This window comes from Mesocricetus auratus, unplaced genomic scaffold (assembly GCF_017639785.1).
Source record: "Mesocricetus auratus isolate SY011 unplaced genomic scaffold, BCM_Maur_2.0 Super-Scaffold_6730, whole genome shotgun sequence".
Classification (NCBI taxonomy): domain Eukaryota; kingdom Metazoa; phylum Chordata; class Mammalia; order Rodentia; family Cricetidae; genus Mesocricetus; species Mesocricetus auratus.
Window position 1 is genome coordinate 25,642,499 of NW_024429184.1, and position 16,028 is coordinate 25,658,526.

A 16,028-nucleotide genomic window follows, 5' to 3' on the forward strand; every position below is an offset into this window, starting at 1 on the left:
GGTCTGGACAGGAGAGCTGGGTGGCTGTTAGCTGTGCCCTTCAAAGAAACGGACATTTCTGGGCACACACATGCGAGCAGAGGCCAGGATGAAGGCCGAAATGAATGGGTTCCTCCCTGGGTAAGGAAATGTTCTCCCTGGCTTCTCTTCCCCTGCGTGAGTGGAGCTCTAACTCACCACAGGATGCTGCTCTTTGCTATCAGTCCCGGGAGCCATCCCCATCCTCTCCCCGTGTCAGAACTGAACATCCAGTGTGAGCTCTGAACCGTCTGCACTTCAGCCTTACTTAGGGAAGGTGGGGAGGAAGTGAGCTACAAAAATATTCAAGCAGGTTATTGTCTACACATCCTAGGATGGGTTCATTATTTGGCAAGATTGTGTTTTTTTTTCTACATGATTATCACCTGAGTGCTTTTTTAATTAGCTAAAACGTTTTACTTCTTAACTAAAAGCAAAGAATATACAGTATACTTGAGTTATGCTGAAGTTACGACTTCATTTAAGAAAATAGGTTTCACTCAAAACTCAGTGCAAGAGGCAAAGTTGACCATTGCTGTACAGTATCTGCAACAAGGGGGAAACACGAGGAGTAAGAACAGACCCACGATGCTCACAGGATACCACTCCGTGGTGGCAAAGTTGACCATTGCTGTACAGTATCTGCATCAAGGGGAAACACGAGGAGAAAGAAACCCACGATGCTCACAGGACGCCACTCCGTGGTGTCCAAACCAAACCAACACAAGGTCCGAGATTAAGCCTCGAGAAAAAGTTCCCAACACTTTGTCTGTAAATAAGTACAGATTGAAACTGGACCGTGAAGCAAGAAAAATGACCACGTTGACAGTGACAAAACCAGTTCTGGCATCAGAGACAAAAGAGGAATGTTGGAACCTGTTTGTAAAAGATAAATGAAGTTTCCAGTTTTAGGATGAGAAGACTGACGCATGCAGGATTTGCATATGGATATATATTTCATATATATTATATATAATATGTACAGTATAGCTATAAAACTTTGATGTGTATAGAAGCTGTCTTCAATGAAAAAAATTGAACATTCAGAAGAAATTCCTGAGATAGGGTTTGTGACATGGGCCACTGAGAAAAAAAATCCGTGGTTGGGTCCTACGGTGTAGTCTATCCCTGTGAAGTCGGCAATTAACCCACAGACAGACAGTGTCAGCACTGCTGTCTCCCTTGCCAGGGCAAGGGGTAGCACCATTGTGAAGGTAACCAGCGCTCCTGCTTACGGAGAGGAGGGAATACTTCGGAACAGTATTGCTAAGACTGCTGTAGTGTGCACCAGATTCGCTCTTGGTTCTTCAAGACACAGATGAACAGTGCCACTGGCTGGCAGAAGAACATCTGGGGAGGAGAGGTGTGAGGACCGGAGGCAGAGCTGATCATACTGACTAGGCATAGTCTTTCCTGGGCTGTTCGTCCGTTGTACACTTCTCAGTCATTTCCTGGCAGAAGTCCACGGTCACTGACTGGCTCCTGGCCTCTAGAGGAGGTCCTCTTTCTGAGAAGGTCCCAGGGTCAGTACCTTCCAACCTCCTCCCGGAGGTACAATTCTCAGAGGTGCTGCTGGCCACCCACGGGAGCCCAGGGGGAGCTGCCCCTGGCTCCAGGCAGCAGGGTACATTTCCTCCTACTGCACACTGAGAGGGTGCAAGGCTTTGCTCAGCCCCCAAAGGAGGGGGGTTAACACTGGCTCCAGGGAGATCCATGGGTATGAGGACAGGGCAGTATCGGTGCAGGGCCTGGATCTGCTCTGGGCTCTGGATGTCTCGGCAGACCTCCTGTGAGAGGCAGGAGAAGTTGTCCAATAGCTCCCCCATACACGCTTTCAGCTGGTTCCTCTCTGACAACAGCTTCTCTTTCTCACATACCTGGGAGAGAAAAACAAAACCAAAACCTAAAACAAAATCAAGCCTGTGCAAGGGGATACAAAGCCTTTCTTTCAGCATCCTATATTGTGACCTAACTGCAGAATGACTAGGCCAAAATTAGGAAGTTACACACACGGCTGCCCCGTGTCACAGCTGGGTAGCTAGCTGCTTGGCCACTTGAGTGCTGACACTCACACCTTTCCCAGCATAGTGTCCTCCCTCTGAGGCCCAGGAAGCACCACCAGCTGAGTCACCACCAACAGCCAAGCTGGAGAGTCAAGTGGCATTCTACTCTCCTAGAATTTGGAGTCTGTAGGGAACTGACTGGAAAATTCTTTGTTCCAAACCTTGTAGTTGAAAAATCTTCGCCTAATATAATAGGTCACGTGTGTGTGTGTGTGTGTGTGTGTGTGTGAAAAGTCAATTAAGTGTTTGATATTTTTAAAAAGACAGAAAATCAAGCCAAACAGAAAAAAAAGCAAAAGCCAGTGGCTGCCAGGGATTGAGGGAGAGAAAGATGGTGGCATACAGTGAATTTTAGACCAGTGAATCTGCTCTGTACACTATGGTACTGACAGCACCCTGTGCAAATCCATACAATACACAATAATGAGCGTGAACTCTAAAGTTCACAGGTTCTAAGACAGTTTTCCCATTAAGCAAAATTCCACATATGCTGTAGAATTTCTTAAATTTGTCACCCCTTGAGAGATGAACTGAGTGCCAGAGAGAGGACTAATTCAAGTTTCACCATCAATATTTGTGGGAGGAAGTTCGAGGAAGGTTCATGACACACACATGACACAGTAGCCAAAGAAACTGCGGCTCTGAAGCTGTGGGGTGAGAGTAGCAGCCAGCCCTCTGCAAGTCTTTTGGGTAAGCTGAGGCAGGGATGAGAGGAAAGGTGGAGAGGAGAGACAGGAGCAGGTCTCTGACGCAGCAACGGTGCGGGCTCTAATATGAATGCAATCTGGCAGGCGGCGTGGGTATGTGTGTTAGAGAGAGATTTATATGGGGGAAAGAACACCTGCTAAAATATTTATAAATTTATCTAGAAAACATGCTTTAAAAATGAAAAATAAACAGATGTCCAAGTGCAGCTTGAGAGAAATACATTATGTGCATCTGCAAATTAGGGTGTTGAGCATGTGGGGGACATCGTGGAGGCCGGAATCAAGTACGGGGCCTGTTGGGAGCTATGCAGTGGCAGACCAGGCTAGCCAGCCCTGGCCACTCAAGCCATCCTTGCCACTGAGACATAAGCAAGTGGGCCCAGCAACTTGGCCTTCTCTTCACTGAACCTGGAGGTCTAGAAATGAGGGCCAGTGTCTTCCAGGAAAGGAATCTCAGGCCCTTTTGTCACAACTCCTTGGTCTAGGAGCTACCCCCTGTGGGCCTACTCATCTAAAAATGTTCCTGGACACTTTGTGAGAGAATAAGGTGCCACAAGTGACATGGTTTTGGCTTTCCTTGGAAAAGGAAGAACAGGGGCTGGAGAGATGGCTCAGAGGTTAAGAGCACTGGCTGCTCTTCCAGAGGTCCTGAGTTCAATTCCCAGCAACCACATGATGGCTCATAACCATCTGTAATGAGATCTGGTGCCCTCTTCTGGAGTTCAGGCATGTATACAGGCAGAACACTGTATACATAATAAATAAATAAATCTTAAAAAAAGAAAGGAAAGGAATAGCCTTGGTTAAAAACATGGAACTTTGGTGGTACATGCCTATACTGCCGGCTCCTGGGAGGCAGAGGCAGGAGGACTGCATTTAAGGCCAGCCCGATCCACATAGGACGATCTTCTTGTAAGAAACCAAACTGGAGTCAAAGACCCCCTGCCCCCCAATATGAATTTCTAAGTTAGAGTTGTGCATGGATGGACACGTGGAGCTCCTGTTCATCACCAAGACAAGAGGTTTTTTTTTTTTTTTTCCAACTTTATACAAACAAGTGTAATCTGGGAAGAGGGCTTGTCAGCTGAGGAATTGCCTCCATCAGACTGGCCTGTAGGCAAGTCTGTGGGGGGGGCATCTTGTTAATTAATGATTGATGCAGGAGGGTCCAGCCCACTGTGCATGGACCCCTGGACTGGGGGTCCTGGGGCGTACATGAAAGACGGTTGAGCAAGTCATAGGGAGTAAGTCAGTGAGCAGAGTTCCTCCATGGCCCTGGCACTGGTTCCTGCCTCCAGTTCTTTCTCTGATGTCCCTTCACAGTGGACTGTGACTGGGATGTATACGCCAAATAAGCTGTTGCTACCTCAAGCTTCCGGTCACGGTGTTAGAAAGCAAAGTAAAACACACAGCATGTTATTTAAGACTTGGGCTGGGCAGTGGTGGTGCACGACTTTAATCCCAGCACTTGGGAGGCAGAGGCAGGCAGGTGGATCTCTGTGAGTTCCAGGCCAACCTGGTCTACAGAGCGAGTGCCAGGATAGGCTCCAAAGCTACAAGAGAAACCTTGTCTCAAAAAAAAAAAAAAAAGACTTGGACAATGTGGTTGGAGAAAGAGCAGCAGTGTTGTCCTGCCCTTTCAACTGAACAAACCAATGAAGTGTTTTAGATATTTGCTTGTATATAGCTTAGATTTTTACTGTTTGTTCAGAATTATACAATTAAATGGTCCAGCCCCAACTAACAATCTAAGCAATAGTGGAGAGGTTACCTTAAATGTCCTTCTCCAACTATGAGACTGATAACTACCTTATATGCCATCCTAGAGCCCTCATCCAGTAGCTGATGGGAGCAGAAGCAGGCACCTACAGCTAAATACTGAGCTGAACTCCTAGAATCCAGTTGCAGAGAGGGAGGAGTGATGAGCAAAGGGGTCAAGACCAGGTTGGAGAAACCCATAGAAACAGCTGACCTGAACAAAGAGGAGCCCATGGACCCCAGACTGATGGCTGGGAAACCAGCATAGGACTGATCCAGACCCCCTGAATGTGGATGTTAGTCTGGAGGTCTGGTTAATCTATGGGGCCTCTGGTATTTATCCCTAGTTCAGGAATGGACTTTGGGAGCCCACTCCACATAGAGGGATACTCTCTCAGCCTAGACACACAGGGGAGGGTCTAGGCCCTGCTCCAAATGATGTGACAGACTTTGAAGATCCCCTATGGAAGGCCTCACCTTCCCTGGGGAGCAGAAAGGGGATGGGATAGGGGTCGATAGGGGGCAGGGGAGGAGGGGAGAGAGAGGGAACTTGGATTGACATATAAAACAAGTTTGTTTCTTTGTTTCTTTAAATAAAAACGATTTTAAAAAGAAAAAATAAATTACGTGGTCTAGAATGCTGGTTATCAAAATCAGGCATATAGGTAGTTAGTTTAGAAGAATATCTGATTTTTATATGCATGCAGTAGACATACTCTAACATACAAATGGAAAATAAAAAGGAGCCAATTTCATAAGAAACTTGAAGGATATGACACACTATGACACACCTGTACAACTACATACATTTCAAATGCAAACCTATTACTTCTGTTGAGAATACACCCAATTTCCCTGAAGGGTGACTTGGGTCCTCTACTTCCCCAGTTATGATGGATGTGACTTTACATCAGCCTTGGTCACTTCTGGTTGCGGAATACCTGCTCACCAACTCACCAGTTTTCGTATTTCACATTCTAAATTCTGAATACAGTCCAGCTTCCTCTTTCGACAGCGTTGAGCGGCAATGCGGTTCTTACTGCGCCTCCGGATGTCGTGAATGAACTCCAACTGTTCTGAGGTTAGCTTGTGCATCTTAATCATCATCTGGAAGTCATTCCTGGGAAGATCTGTGATCTGATCTACAGGAAAAGGAAGTTTAACCTGGAACCAAGAACACCAGAATGGATTATAGTAGTTGAGTGAAATTGTGAGGCGAGAAACATACAACAATGGTAAAACATCTTTAAAAATAACTTTATTTGTGTGTGTGTGTGCCCATTGAGGCCACAAAAGGGGGGTAAGAGGCCCTGGAGCTGGAATTACAGACAGTTGTGAGATACCTACTGTGGGTGCTGGGAACCGAACTTGGGTCCTTTGCAAGAGCAGTATACACTTTCAACTGCTGAACCATCTGTCCAGTCCCCATGAAATCTCATTTGTTTGTTTGCTTGTTTTTGCATTTTGTTCTTAATTTTATGTGTATGGGTGTTTTTGCTTGCATTCATCTCTGTGCACCATATGTGTGCAGTATCCATGGATGCCAGAAGATGGCATTGCATCCTTTGTAACCGGAATTCTAGATGGTTGTAAGACACCATGTGGGGACTGGGGGTTGAATCTGAGTCCTCTGGAAGAGCAGCCAGTGCTATTAACTGCTGAGCCATCTCTCTAGTCCCCAATCCTTTAAGATAACCAAATCAGATGGAAACCACTGAAACCAAGTAGTGATTCATATTCTCTTCTGTCAAATACAAGTAAGATGAAATACTTGTATAATTAAACAATGCAAACACACACAAACAGGCCAGGTGTGGTGGTGTATAACTCCAATCCCAACATTCAGGAGGAGGCAGCTTGCCATGAATTTGAGCATACCACAGGTTACGTGGTAAGTATGAAGCTAGTCTGGGATACAAAGTGAGGTCATGTCTCAACACACACACACACACACACACACACACACACACACACACACACACACACACACAATGAAAATGCAAAAAAGTACACACAAATTATAATGTTATCATTCCTGAGGTTCTTTTGAAGCAAATGGCATTGCACATACTGGAAACTGCAGTTTCTTCAACCCTGTAGCACTTTTGTAAGGCGACTATGATCTAAGATCTCTTTTACAAGACTCAAACTGAGTTAAAAAATGACCAATTTAAAGTTATCTTCTAAGGACTGATGCAAAGACTTGAAAGATGGAGCCCAGCATTCCTTGAAGACACTGGGAAGATGCAACAGTCAGCAACAGTCTTAGTTACACACACAGAATACAAGGATATCCCTGTTTTTTTCTCTCACTGTATGTGTCCTGGGAGTAAGACTCAGTTTGTATGCTTGGAGGCAGCACCCTTACATGAGGAACCATCTTGCCAGCCCAGAAGTGGATCCTTGAAGCTAGAGAGACACTCAGACAACTGTAGCACCAGCCAACACTTGACTTCAAGCTCAACAGAGACCTTCAGCTGAGCCAGCTGAGTTCCAGACACTCAGAAACTGTGAGATATATTGAGTCACCATGGCAGCCGTAAGCCAATAAGATTTGGGGTGGTTCATTATGTGGAAAAACTTAGTTTATCAGTAAGATTCCTGCTTTCAAGTCTTTGACAAGTTAAGGCAACCATTTTCTAGAGAGAGAATGACAGGCTGGAGAGATGACTCAGTAGTTAAGAGCACTGGCTGTTCTTCTGGAGGACTGGGGTTTGATTCCCAGAACCCACATGGCAGCTCACAACCATCTGTATCTCCAGTTCCAGGAGAATTTGCCCTGTCCTCTTCTGGCCTCTGCGGGCTCCAGGCACTCACATGGCGTGCAGACACACACACATATACAGGCAAAAACAATCATATACATAAACTAAAAATACATGAGAAACCCCCAAATTGAGGATGACACACCCTTGGAGATGTCTCTGTGTTGTTAGATTTTTGCCATGTATTATTATTTCTTAAGAATAGCAACTATGAAGGCCTAACATAGTGACACATGTCTATAAACCCAGAAGCAGGGGCATAAAAATTAGGAATTCGACCGTCTTAGCTACAAACTAAGTTCGAGACCAGCCTGAGCTAAAGCAATGATTTGACGCCGAATACAGAAGGTGATACACAAACCAGACTCCCTACCCTGGGGCTTCATGAGTCCCCATGAGGTTTGGGGCTCAGGTCTGCAACTTCTAACAGTTTATTTATACCTGCCCTTGCTAAGGCAGAGCTGAGGGTTTGCGGACTTCTTCAATCATTTATGTTTCTGCAGCTCCTAGAAAGTTGCAATTTCAGTAATCCTAGCACTTGGAAGGAGGTGGCCCAGCCTGGGCCACAGCTCAGGTTACTTTCTCTCACATTCAATTTTTGTTTTTGTCTGGGCCAGCAGATGGCACTATAGGCCTAAATGTCATGTGTTAGGCTAATTAGTAAGCCAGTTGCTAAATCTGCAAGTAAGTCAGGCACCATGGGTCATGTCTTCATGCCTTTAATCCCAGCATTTGAGAGGCAGAAGCAGGTGGATCTTCGTGAGTTTGAGCTTAGACAGCTTGTTTCAAGAAAACCCAACCCAACACCCACCCCTGCAAAAAACAAAACAAAACAAAACAAAAACCCCAAATTGACAGCAGCCACATTAAACTAAGTAAAACCAAAACAAAAAGGGTGAATTTCAAGAACATGTTATTTATCCCAATGTATAACATACTTATAATTTATACAAGTTGTTAATGAAAAAATATACTGATAAAAATTTTAAATCTAAAGCATATTTTATTGTTTTAGGACATCACCGTTCAGATGAACGCCTCTTAACAGGCTGGCAAAGCATGTGCAGGATGTGGCCATTAACCTCATAGAACTCTCCAGAAAAAGCATGTGGGCCTGGGTTTAATTGTTCAAAATATTTTAGCGAAGAAAGCAACCTCCTGTCAGTATTCAGACGGCGGAGTGTTGAGTCTGTTCTTTAAGAGGCCGAGGCTGCGGCCCTTCTACCCTAAGCTCAGGAATATATTTGTTGGTTGCATCAGACAGACATGAGGCCCAGAGCTGGCATTTGTGCCCAGCTGATCACAGTGCACAAAGGCAAGCCCACTTCAGGGTCATTTACCTTCCCTGTGGTCGGGTGAACAGGCTTCGCTGGGTCACTTCCTAGCCGTGAGCTTACTCCATGTAGCATTTGTGGAAGGCTCCCACAGGGTAAACGTGGGTCCTGTGACATTTGTAAAACTTCCACCTAAGGACAGAAACTACAGTGGAGCACATTACACCACGGTGGGCCTCAACCCTGCTCTGAGTACTAAAGACAAGCTGCCAGGACAAACGACTCCTTTTCAGGGGTTTGGAAAGGCTTTTGCTTGTGGAGCTGTATTTCTACAAGGCTTATAATAATATGGAAGGCTATTTATTTCCCGCATATAACCTTTGGATAACAGGTACTCAGCTTCTATATGGCACCTCAGCAGCACAGAGGCCAGCTATTGGAGACACTGCGCTTGGGCATTGCAAAGGCTGTGAACTCCCGGGGCTCGTGGACCTCTATGTCTGCTGACAGTAGAGGCATTTTACTTCAGCTCCAGATTGCGTTTACTTTTTTCCAGAAAGAAAACATGCCAACAGTGCAGTTCACAAGCAAAGTCAAAAGGGCTTCCACACCAAATGCTACTGTATTTAAAATGACCTAGATAGCAAACGCAGAACAGGTAGACAGGATGGAGGATTAGCGGGAGGAAGGGAAAAATCAACAAGTGTCAAAGTCCTAGAAGCAAAGCAAACCCCACACAGAATTTCATCAGGGCTTTTGCAATCAAGCCGCTTTTTCACGAGGGTCAGGGGTGAAGAAAATAGTCAAGCACAGACTTTCTTCCCTACCAGGGGAGAGGGACCCCTCACTCTTGTGGTGGGTGTTTGCTTTTAGATTTGCTAGCTACACACGAAGGAAGAACTTACATTGACCAGCAGCTGGGACACAGAGGCTTTGTCACCTCCCTTCCGTGTTTTAAGTCAATAGGCAGCACCAGGCCTCTAGTTAGGAACGTTCTCCTCATAGGCTTTTGTGTATGCAAACGTGCCCACTCAGGACTGAAAGCCAGGTGATATGACAGGGCCTCGCAAACTTGAAAAGCACAGAGAAGGCCAAAGCCTCTTCTCATTCTTCCAGAAGATTAACACAACCCACACCAGAAGCTCATAGGGCTTGCTGTTTTAGTCACTGTTCCTGCATAACAAATCCTTCCAGACTGAACTTCTCATCAGGGGTGTTTACTCTCTGGGTCCCCAGAGACAGCACAGAACAGACAAGGTGACACAGGTTGCTCTCACTGCCACCTGTCTGAAAGGCCTGCAGTTATAGTCAGCAGACTCTCTGGGTGGAGAAGCTGCACAGCAGGCATGCCTGTGGGTTTTGTAGGTGATGATTCTCTCTAGTTGTGAACTACTTTGGTTTTCACTTAAGGCTCTGGGACTCAGGAGTAGCCACTGAGTCAGCAGGCCAAGGGCCAAAGAGGGCGCTGCAGGCCATGGCTGTGGTTTGCACAATACGTTGCTACTGGTTGTGCCCAATCTTGCCAAAGTGCTGACTCTTTTCATAACTCTGGAGCCCACAGGAAGTGCAGGATTAGAGGTTACTTTCCAGTATGGGACCTATACTGTCCCCACTCTCCCCAAGGAGGTTAAACTTTGTGGGAGCCCCAGCTCTTTAGCAGTCTGTGAAATGAATTCCTTCAATGTAACCAGGGACTTCTGATCTAGAGATGGCAAAGGGTAGAGGACATTCTGAGTGATGCATGAAACTTAAGTCTGCCTTCTCAGCGTATCTGTATGACCAGCTAGAAAGCCTGGACCAGGGAAGCTGGACAGGCTGCAGGCAGACTTGGGGGCTACAGTGTTTCCTTTCCATCAAACAGAAGACTGCTTGCTAATAACTGCCTACATTCTAGAGCTGAAGCCTCTCTACCCATCTCCATCCAAAATATAATTAGAAACACAATTTCCCATAGAGAATTCTAATATGAGAGGAAAGAAAAGTTGCCATTCTGAAACAATGCCTACATGGCCGTGATGGATCTCATTACAGTGTTTGCTCTGCACGGTTTCACGGAATTGTGAAAGTGACACTCTAGTCGTCTCGCTTCACAAACCCTATGAACACACATTCTTCATGCCCACTGCTCCTGGTTCGCTGGGTGAAGGCTACTGGAGAAGGGTGGTGGAGAAGCAGGTTTTGAAGAAAAAGTCAAAACCAACAATCTATTTTCTCTACAAGTTCCAGTAGAAGAATGGACTGTGAAGCCTTCCTGTCTCCATGCTTGGTTCTTACCAGGGTCTTGTCAGGTGAAGCCATAGGTACACAACCCCAGACTGAGTGGGCACCTTGGAGGCCATGACAATATATGGGCTCTCCAAGACCAGGAGATGCTTCTGTATCTCCAGGACACCCGGGATTCACTCATAAGATTACAATTAATTAGCTATGTGGTCCCAGTAGCTCATTCTCTCGGTTCTGAACTTCTTGAGGTTCTGTGAGTCAGAGAAAATGCTTGCCTCCCTTAGCTGCTGGGATTGCTATGAAGAATAAAATTAGATAATGGACAGAGAAAGGAATTGCCTTGTGGGTGAGGCAAGGCCATCTTTCCTTGTCATATGGTTTCTTCTTCTAGGCATATAACATTAGGAATTCCAAACACTGAGAATGTTCTAGACAACATGAAAACACTGTTTTAATTATGAACACAACTGACTTATGCACTGCCATTCAAAATCTTCTTATTAAGCAGTTCAATTATAGACACTTGCAAAAATGTGCTTGATTCACGGAACCACAGGAATGATTGCAAAAACCTTACACAGAAAGTTATCATGCCACCTGGGAAGAAGAAGGGGTTCAATGGGAGGAAGAGGAGATGAGAGAGAGTAATTGGGGTTGAAAGTGACCAAAATATGCTGGGTGTGGTGGTATACACTTCTAATCTCAGCCCGTGGGAGGCAGAGGCAGCTCTTTGTGAGTTAGAGGCCAGCCTGGTCTACAGATTGAGTTCTAGGACAGCCAGGGCTATGTAGAGAGACCCTATCATTAAAAAAAGAAAGATAAAAAAGACTGAAGTATGTTATATACACGAGTATGAGATTGTCAAAGAATCATAGAATAACAGTTTTAAAAGTAGCAAAGAGAAAAAATGAAAAAAAAACCAGAATATACAAGTCAACACTTTGGTAAGAATTAGACATGACTTTTCTGTACTATTTCACCTTTTTCCTCTCTCTCTCTCTCTCTCTCTCTCTCTCTCTCTCTCTCTCTCTCTCTCTCTCTCACACACACACACACACACACACACACACACCATTTTCATTAACACAAGGCCTTGTAGTTCAAGATGGCCTTAAACTTGTAACCCTCCCACCTCCCCCTCCTCAATGCTTTGATTACAAGGCATATGCCACTATGTCTGGCCACTATCGTAGGTTCTTATTCTTCTCCAAATGAAGCATGTCAATAAAGCAAGTCCAACTAGCCAGCACCTTGGATATGGAAATAACCCTTACTGAACCCACAGTCAATGAGAAATGCTTTGGGAACTTACTAGGGCATGCAGCGCATGGAAGAGGACTGGGGCTTTTGTACAGTTTTCAAAGTCTAAAACAAACTTGTAAACATAAGGAGATGCCATGTCATATCTGTTAGATGGACACGCAGAGAAGAGTTAGTGTTGGCAGTGAAAGAAAAACTGCATTCCTCCTAGCCCGATGAGGGGAATGAATGCTGTTGGGAAATGAATGGTGCTTTGGGAAATAGCTGGGTAGTTCCTCAAAGGCCACATACAGAGTCATTTCATGATTCAAGAACTCCACTCAGAGATATGTAATGAATGAACTGGAAGTCCATCTACAAAAACCTTGCATGCAAATGCTCATAGCACCATTCTTCAAAATATCCAGGAAGGAGAACCAACTAAAATAAAACTCCCTCAGGCAATGATGGATCAATCAAATGTAGTATGGCTTCACAAAATATATCAGCAATTAGGAGCTCTGATATATCCAAACACACCAGGGGGTCTATCTATAGAAGAGAGAAACTTTGAAGTGCTATCCTAAGTGAAAAAGGCCAAATGCTATTTACACAGGGTAGGGGCAGATCAGTGGTCCCTGGGGTGGAAGGAAAGACGCCATGAGGAGAACCCACTACTGGGGACACTACTCCTCTTGGGGTGAAGCAAATATGCTAGAGCCACAAACTGCTAACTCTGTGAAAATATTAAAACACTGAAATTTTCATTGGAATAGGATGAATTTTAGGGTGTAGACATATTTTATTTAAAAATCTGGTATTTGTCTTATGTTGATAGGTGTTTTGCCTGCATGTATGTATGGTCTGTCTGTGCACCATGTCTGAAGAGGACAGAGTTATAGAAGGTTGTGAGCTGCCACGTGCGTGGGTGTTGGGAATTGAACCTGGGCCCTCCGAAACAGTTGCCAGTACTTGTAACTGCTGAGCCAACTTTCCAATCCAATAATTTAAGCTTTTTCAAAGCTAGGGAAGAGTATAAAAGGATGGGAGAAGTCTCGTGTTTTATGAACTAGGAAGAGCTACTTAACGTGGCAAGAGATTTTTACAGAAAGTAAGATACGTTAATGTTTTTCTTCTGGTTCAACATTTGGGCTCAGAAGATGGAAAGAAGTCTCAGTGCTATGTTGGTGGCTGGTTGGGAGAGGAGTCCCAGGTTTTATTTCAGACTTGGTTGTGTCTTGTGGTTTACTTGGAAGAAAACACTTAAACCCTATCTAAGAGCAACCTGGGAAGAATCCAAGATAGACGCTGGTGTTTTTTATGGACCAGTTCAAGAAAACAAGTTAAAACTCATGGGAATTCAGTGTACATTTGGGGCAGACCTTCTACCCAGGCCATGTAACCCCTGAAGCAAGTCACTAACTCCCAGAGGGACCATCACGCTGAGGGTCTGGGTGGTTCTGGGAAATAACTTCCTCCACTGGGGAAAAACCTCACTTTGCTACCATCCCCGTGCTCAACACAAGCTACAGAGAGGGGTGGGGTGTGACTCATGAAATGGCAGGGAGTTTTGGCAAACATGTCTTTTACTGCTGATGAATGCTTAACAGGTTTGTTTTGGAAAGTAAAAATAAAAATTAAATGCAAGGATATTTTAAGGGGATACTAGTCATGTCTGTGGCTATTTCATGGGTTGAATGAGTACTCCCTTCAACTGTGCCTAAGGTGGAGATTATAGTAGCCCAACAGAGAAAAAAATGCGCTCTTATGGATTGCATTGGGCAGTTGATCTTTTTTCTGCCCCCTCCGGAGACAGGGTTTCACGGTGTAAAATCCTGGCTGTCCTGGAACTCACTCTGTAGATCTGGCTGACCTTGAATTCACAGAGATCCTCCAGCCTTTGCTTCCCGAATGCTGGGATTAAATGCGTGTGCCGTCACCATCTGGCTGGCAGGGGGTATCTGAGACTGACAGTTCCTAAGAAACATGATTTCTTGGGCCAATTGAGGGCTCTTCAAGAGACATCGCAGAGTGGGTGTTTGTGCTTACTGGGACAGTTCTTGGTAAGATCAGCTGAGGGATGGAGCTGACCCATGACTAGCTCTCAGCATGAGGCACACTCAAGGCAGTTCCAGGCACGAAAAGCAAACCTCACAAGAGTTGTCAGGGAAGAATGCAAGAGCAGAGAACACAACCTTGGCTTTAGGAAGCGTCACCCCTCTTAAGGTTAGAGCTGCACTTCGTGGGCATAGGTGGTAACCGTATCCCAAACTCAAGGGGATAAGATACGAACAGGAATGCTGCCCATTCAGACTGCCTTCGTAACTCCTATTTCTTACATTAAACCCTTTTCGTTTTCTGTCTTTCTCTATTTCTGCCAGATACCAACAGGAAAGAAGGGAGCAGGCAGACTAGCAAAGAAGAGGAAGTGAACCCAGGGTGTGTCTGCAGCTAGCTCCAGGCTGCTTTGGAGTCCATTTTCAAAACACGCCTGAAGTTAAGGCGCATGCGTTTTCTTTCTGCCCAGCAGGCTTGTGGATGCCGGTTAAACCACGTGGCTCCAAGCGGCTACCTTACCTCACCTCTCATGGCACGTCTGCCACCTGGCAGAGTTCATCTGTGCTGAGTAAGGCTGAAGAGCAGATAAGCACTGAGTCCGCTGGCCTCAGGGGCAGCTCCCTCCCATCCTGTCCCCCCCCCCTCCTTCTCTTTCTACCCTCCTGTCTTTCTTTTTTCAGGCACGGAATCCAGGGCCAGGCCAAGGCAGGCAAGCACCCTGCCACAGAGTCACACCCCCAAGCCACATTGCTTTTTTCTGTGTTTTTCAGACACAGCAGCAAGACCTGTCCCTGGGTTTGCTCACTTCTGCTCCTGAGACAGGCGGGAGACACAGTGGCGATCTCTGGCTGGTTCTTTGTCAATCAGTGAGGCAGTGCAGTAGACACCAGGTCATGGCCTAGACATGCTTAGGTCTGTCTAGGGAGCATTGAAATCACCAGGGACCTCTGGACCCTGTGAGTCTTGCTTGTGATCTAGGCAGTGCTGTCCTCCCCCCTCCTCCCCCCCCACTCCCAGGAACACTGACCCATAGATGAAGCCTCATACAATTTGTATCTGCAAAGCACAATGCTTCCAGGCTGGACAACACACTACCCACTAAATAATGCCTTCTTATCATTGGTGGGAGCTCGGGAAACGAGCCCGGACACAGTCGTGTGTGCTGACTAGGGCACTTCTGCAGGGGAACCATGCCTAGGATGGATGGGAAGCATTCTGTCATCTGCAAGGTGATAGAGACAGGGTCACCCTGCACCTTGTTGACAAGAAATACTTATAAGGTGCAGGAAAAGCAGCTGTTTGTAAGGATCTATTTAGCTGTGATTAATCAATTTGAAAGGGCATCTACATTGTCCTTCATACTGAAGGGTGGAGAGCAAACATGAGGGCATTCTCCCAAAGCAGGCAGAGGATAGGGGAGTGATGGCAGCAGAGGAGAAAGGGAGGAGACTGGAAATATCTGAACAAGTGTACACGCATTGCATTCAGCCTGCCTCTATGCACTGAGCATGGGAATCCAGGTTAGACATCAATGGCTTTCTAGACTGAAGTGGCTAATTTTGAATCCCATTGCAGCATTCTGCTTCCAAGGACGGATGAGACAGTCAGCTTACTGTTACCAGACCGTTTACTGTCACCTTTAAACTTGACAGGCGTGCTGGTTGGTCTTATGTCAGCCTGACACACAAACTAGAGTTTCCTGGAAGGAGGGAATTTTTTGTTTTTGTTTTTTTTTGGGACAGGGTCTCTCTGTGTAGCTTTGGAACCTGTCCTGGAACTCAATCTGTAGAACATGTTGGCCTTGAACTCACAGAGATTCACCTGCCTCTACTTCCTGTGTACTGGGATTAAAGATGGGTACCACCACGGCACGCTGGAAGGAGGGACTCTTGATTGAGAAAATGCCTCCACAAGATCTGGCTG

General features: G+C 45.7%; 1 protein-coding gene across 3 annotated transcripts in view; it reads right to left on the reverse strand.

Annotated features, from left to right (window-relative positions):
* Positions 1 to 476: 476 nt before the first annotated feature.
* Bach2 (BTB domain and CNC homolog 2) overlaps positions 477 to 16,028 on the reverse strand; it is a 341,086-nt gene continuing 325,534 nt past the window's right edge. For all 3 annotated transcript variants that reach the window (XM_040740555.1, XM_040740562.1, XM_040740559.1), the window contains 2 exons: positions 5,504 to 5,710; positions 477 to 1,895 (listed from right to left, as the gene is read on the reverse strand). In XM_040740555.1, coding sequence (XP_040596489.1) covers positions 1,416 to 1,895; positions 5,504 to 5,710 — 687 coding nt within the window. In that variant the 3' untranslated portion in view covers positions 477 to 1,415. The remainder of the gene's footprint in view (positions 1,896 to 5,503; positions 5,711 to 16,028) is intronic.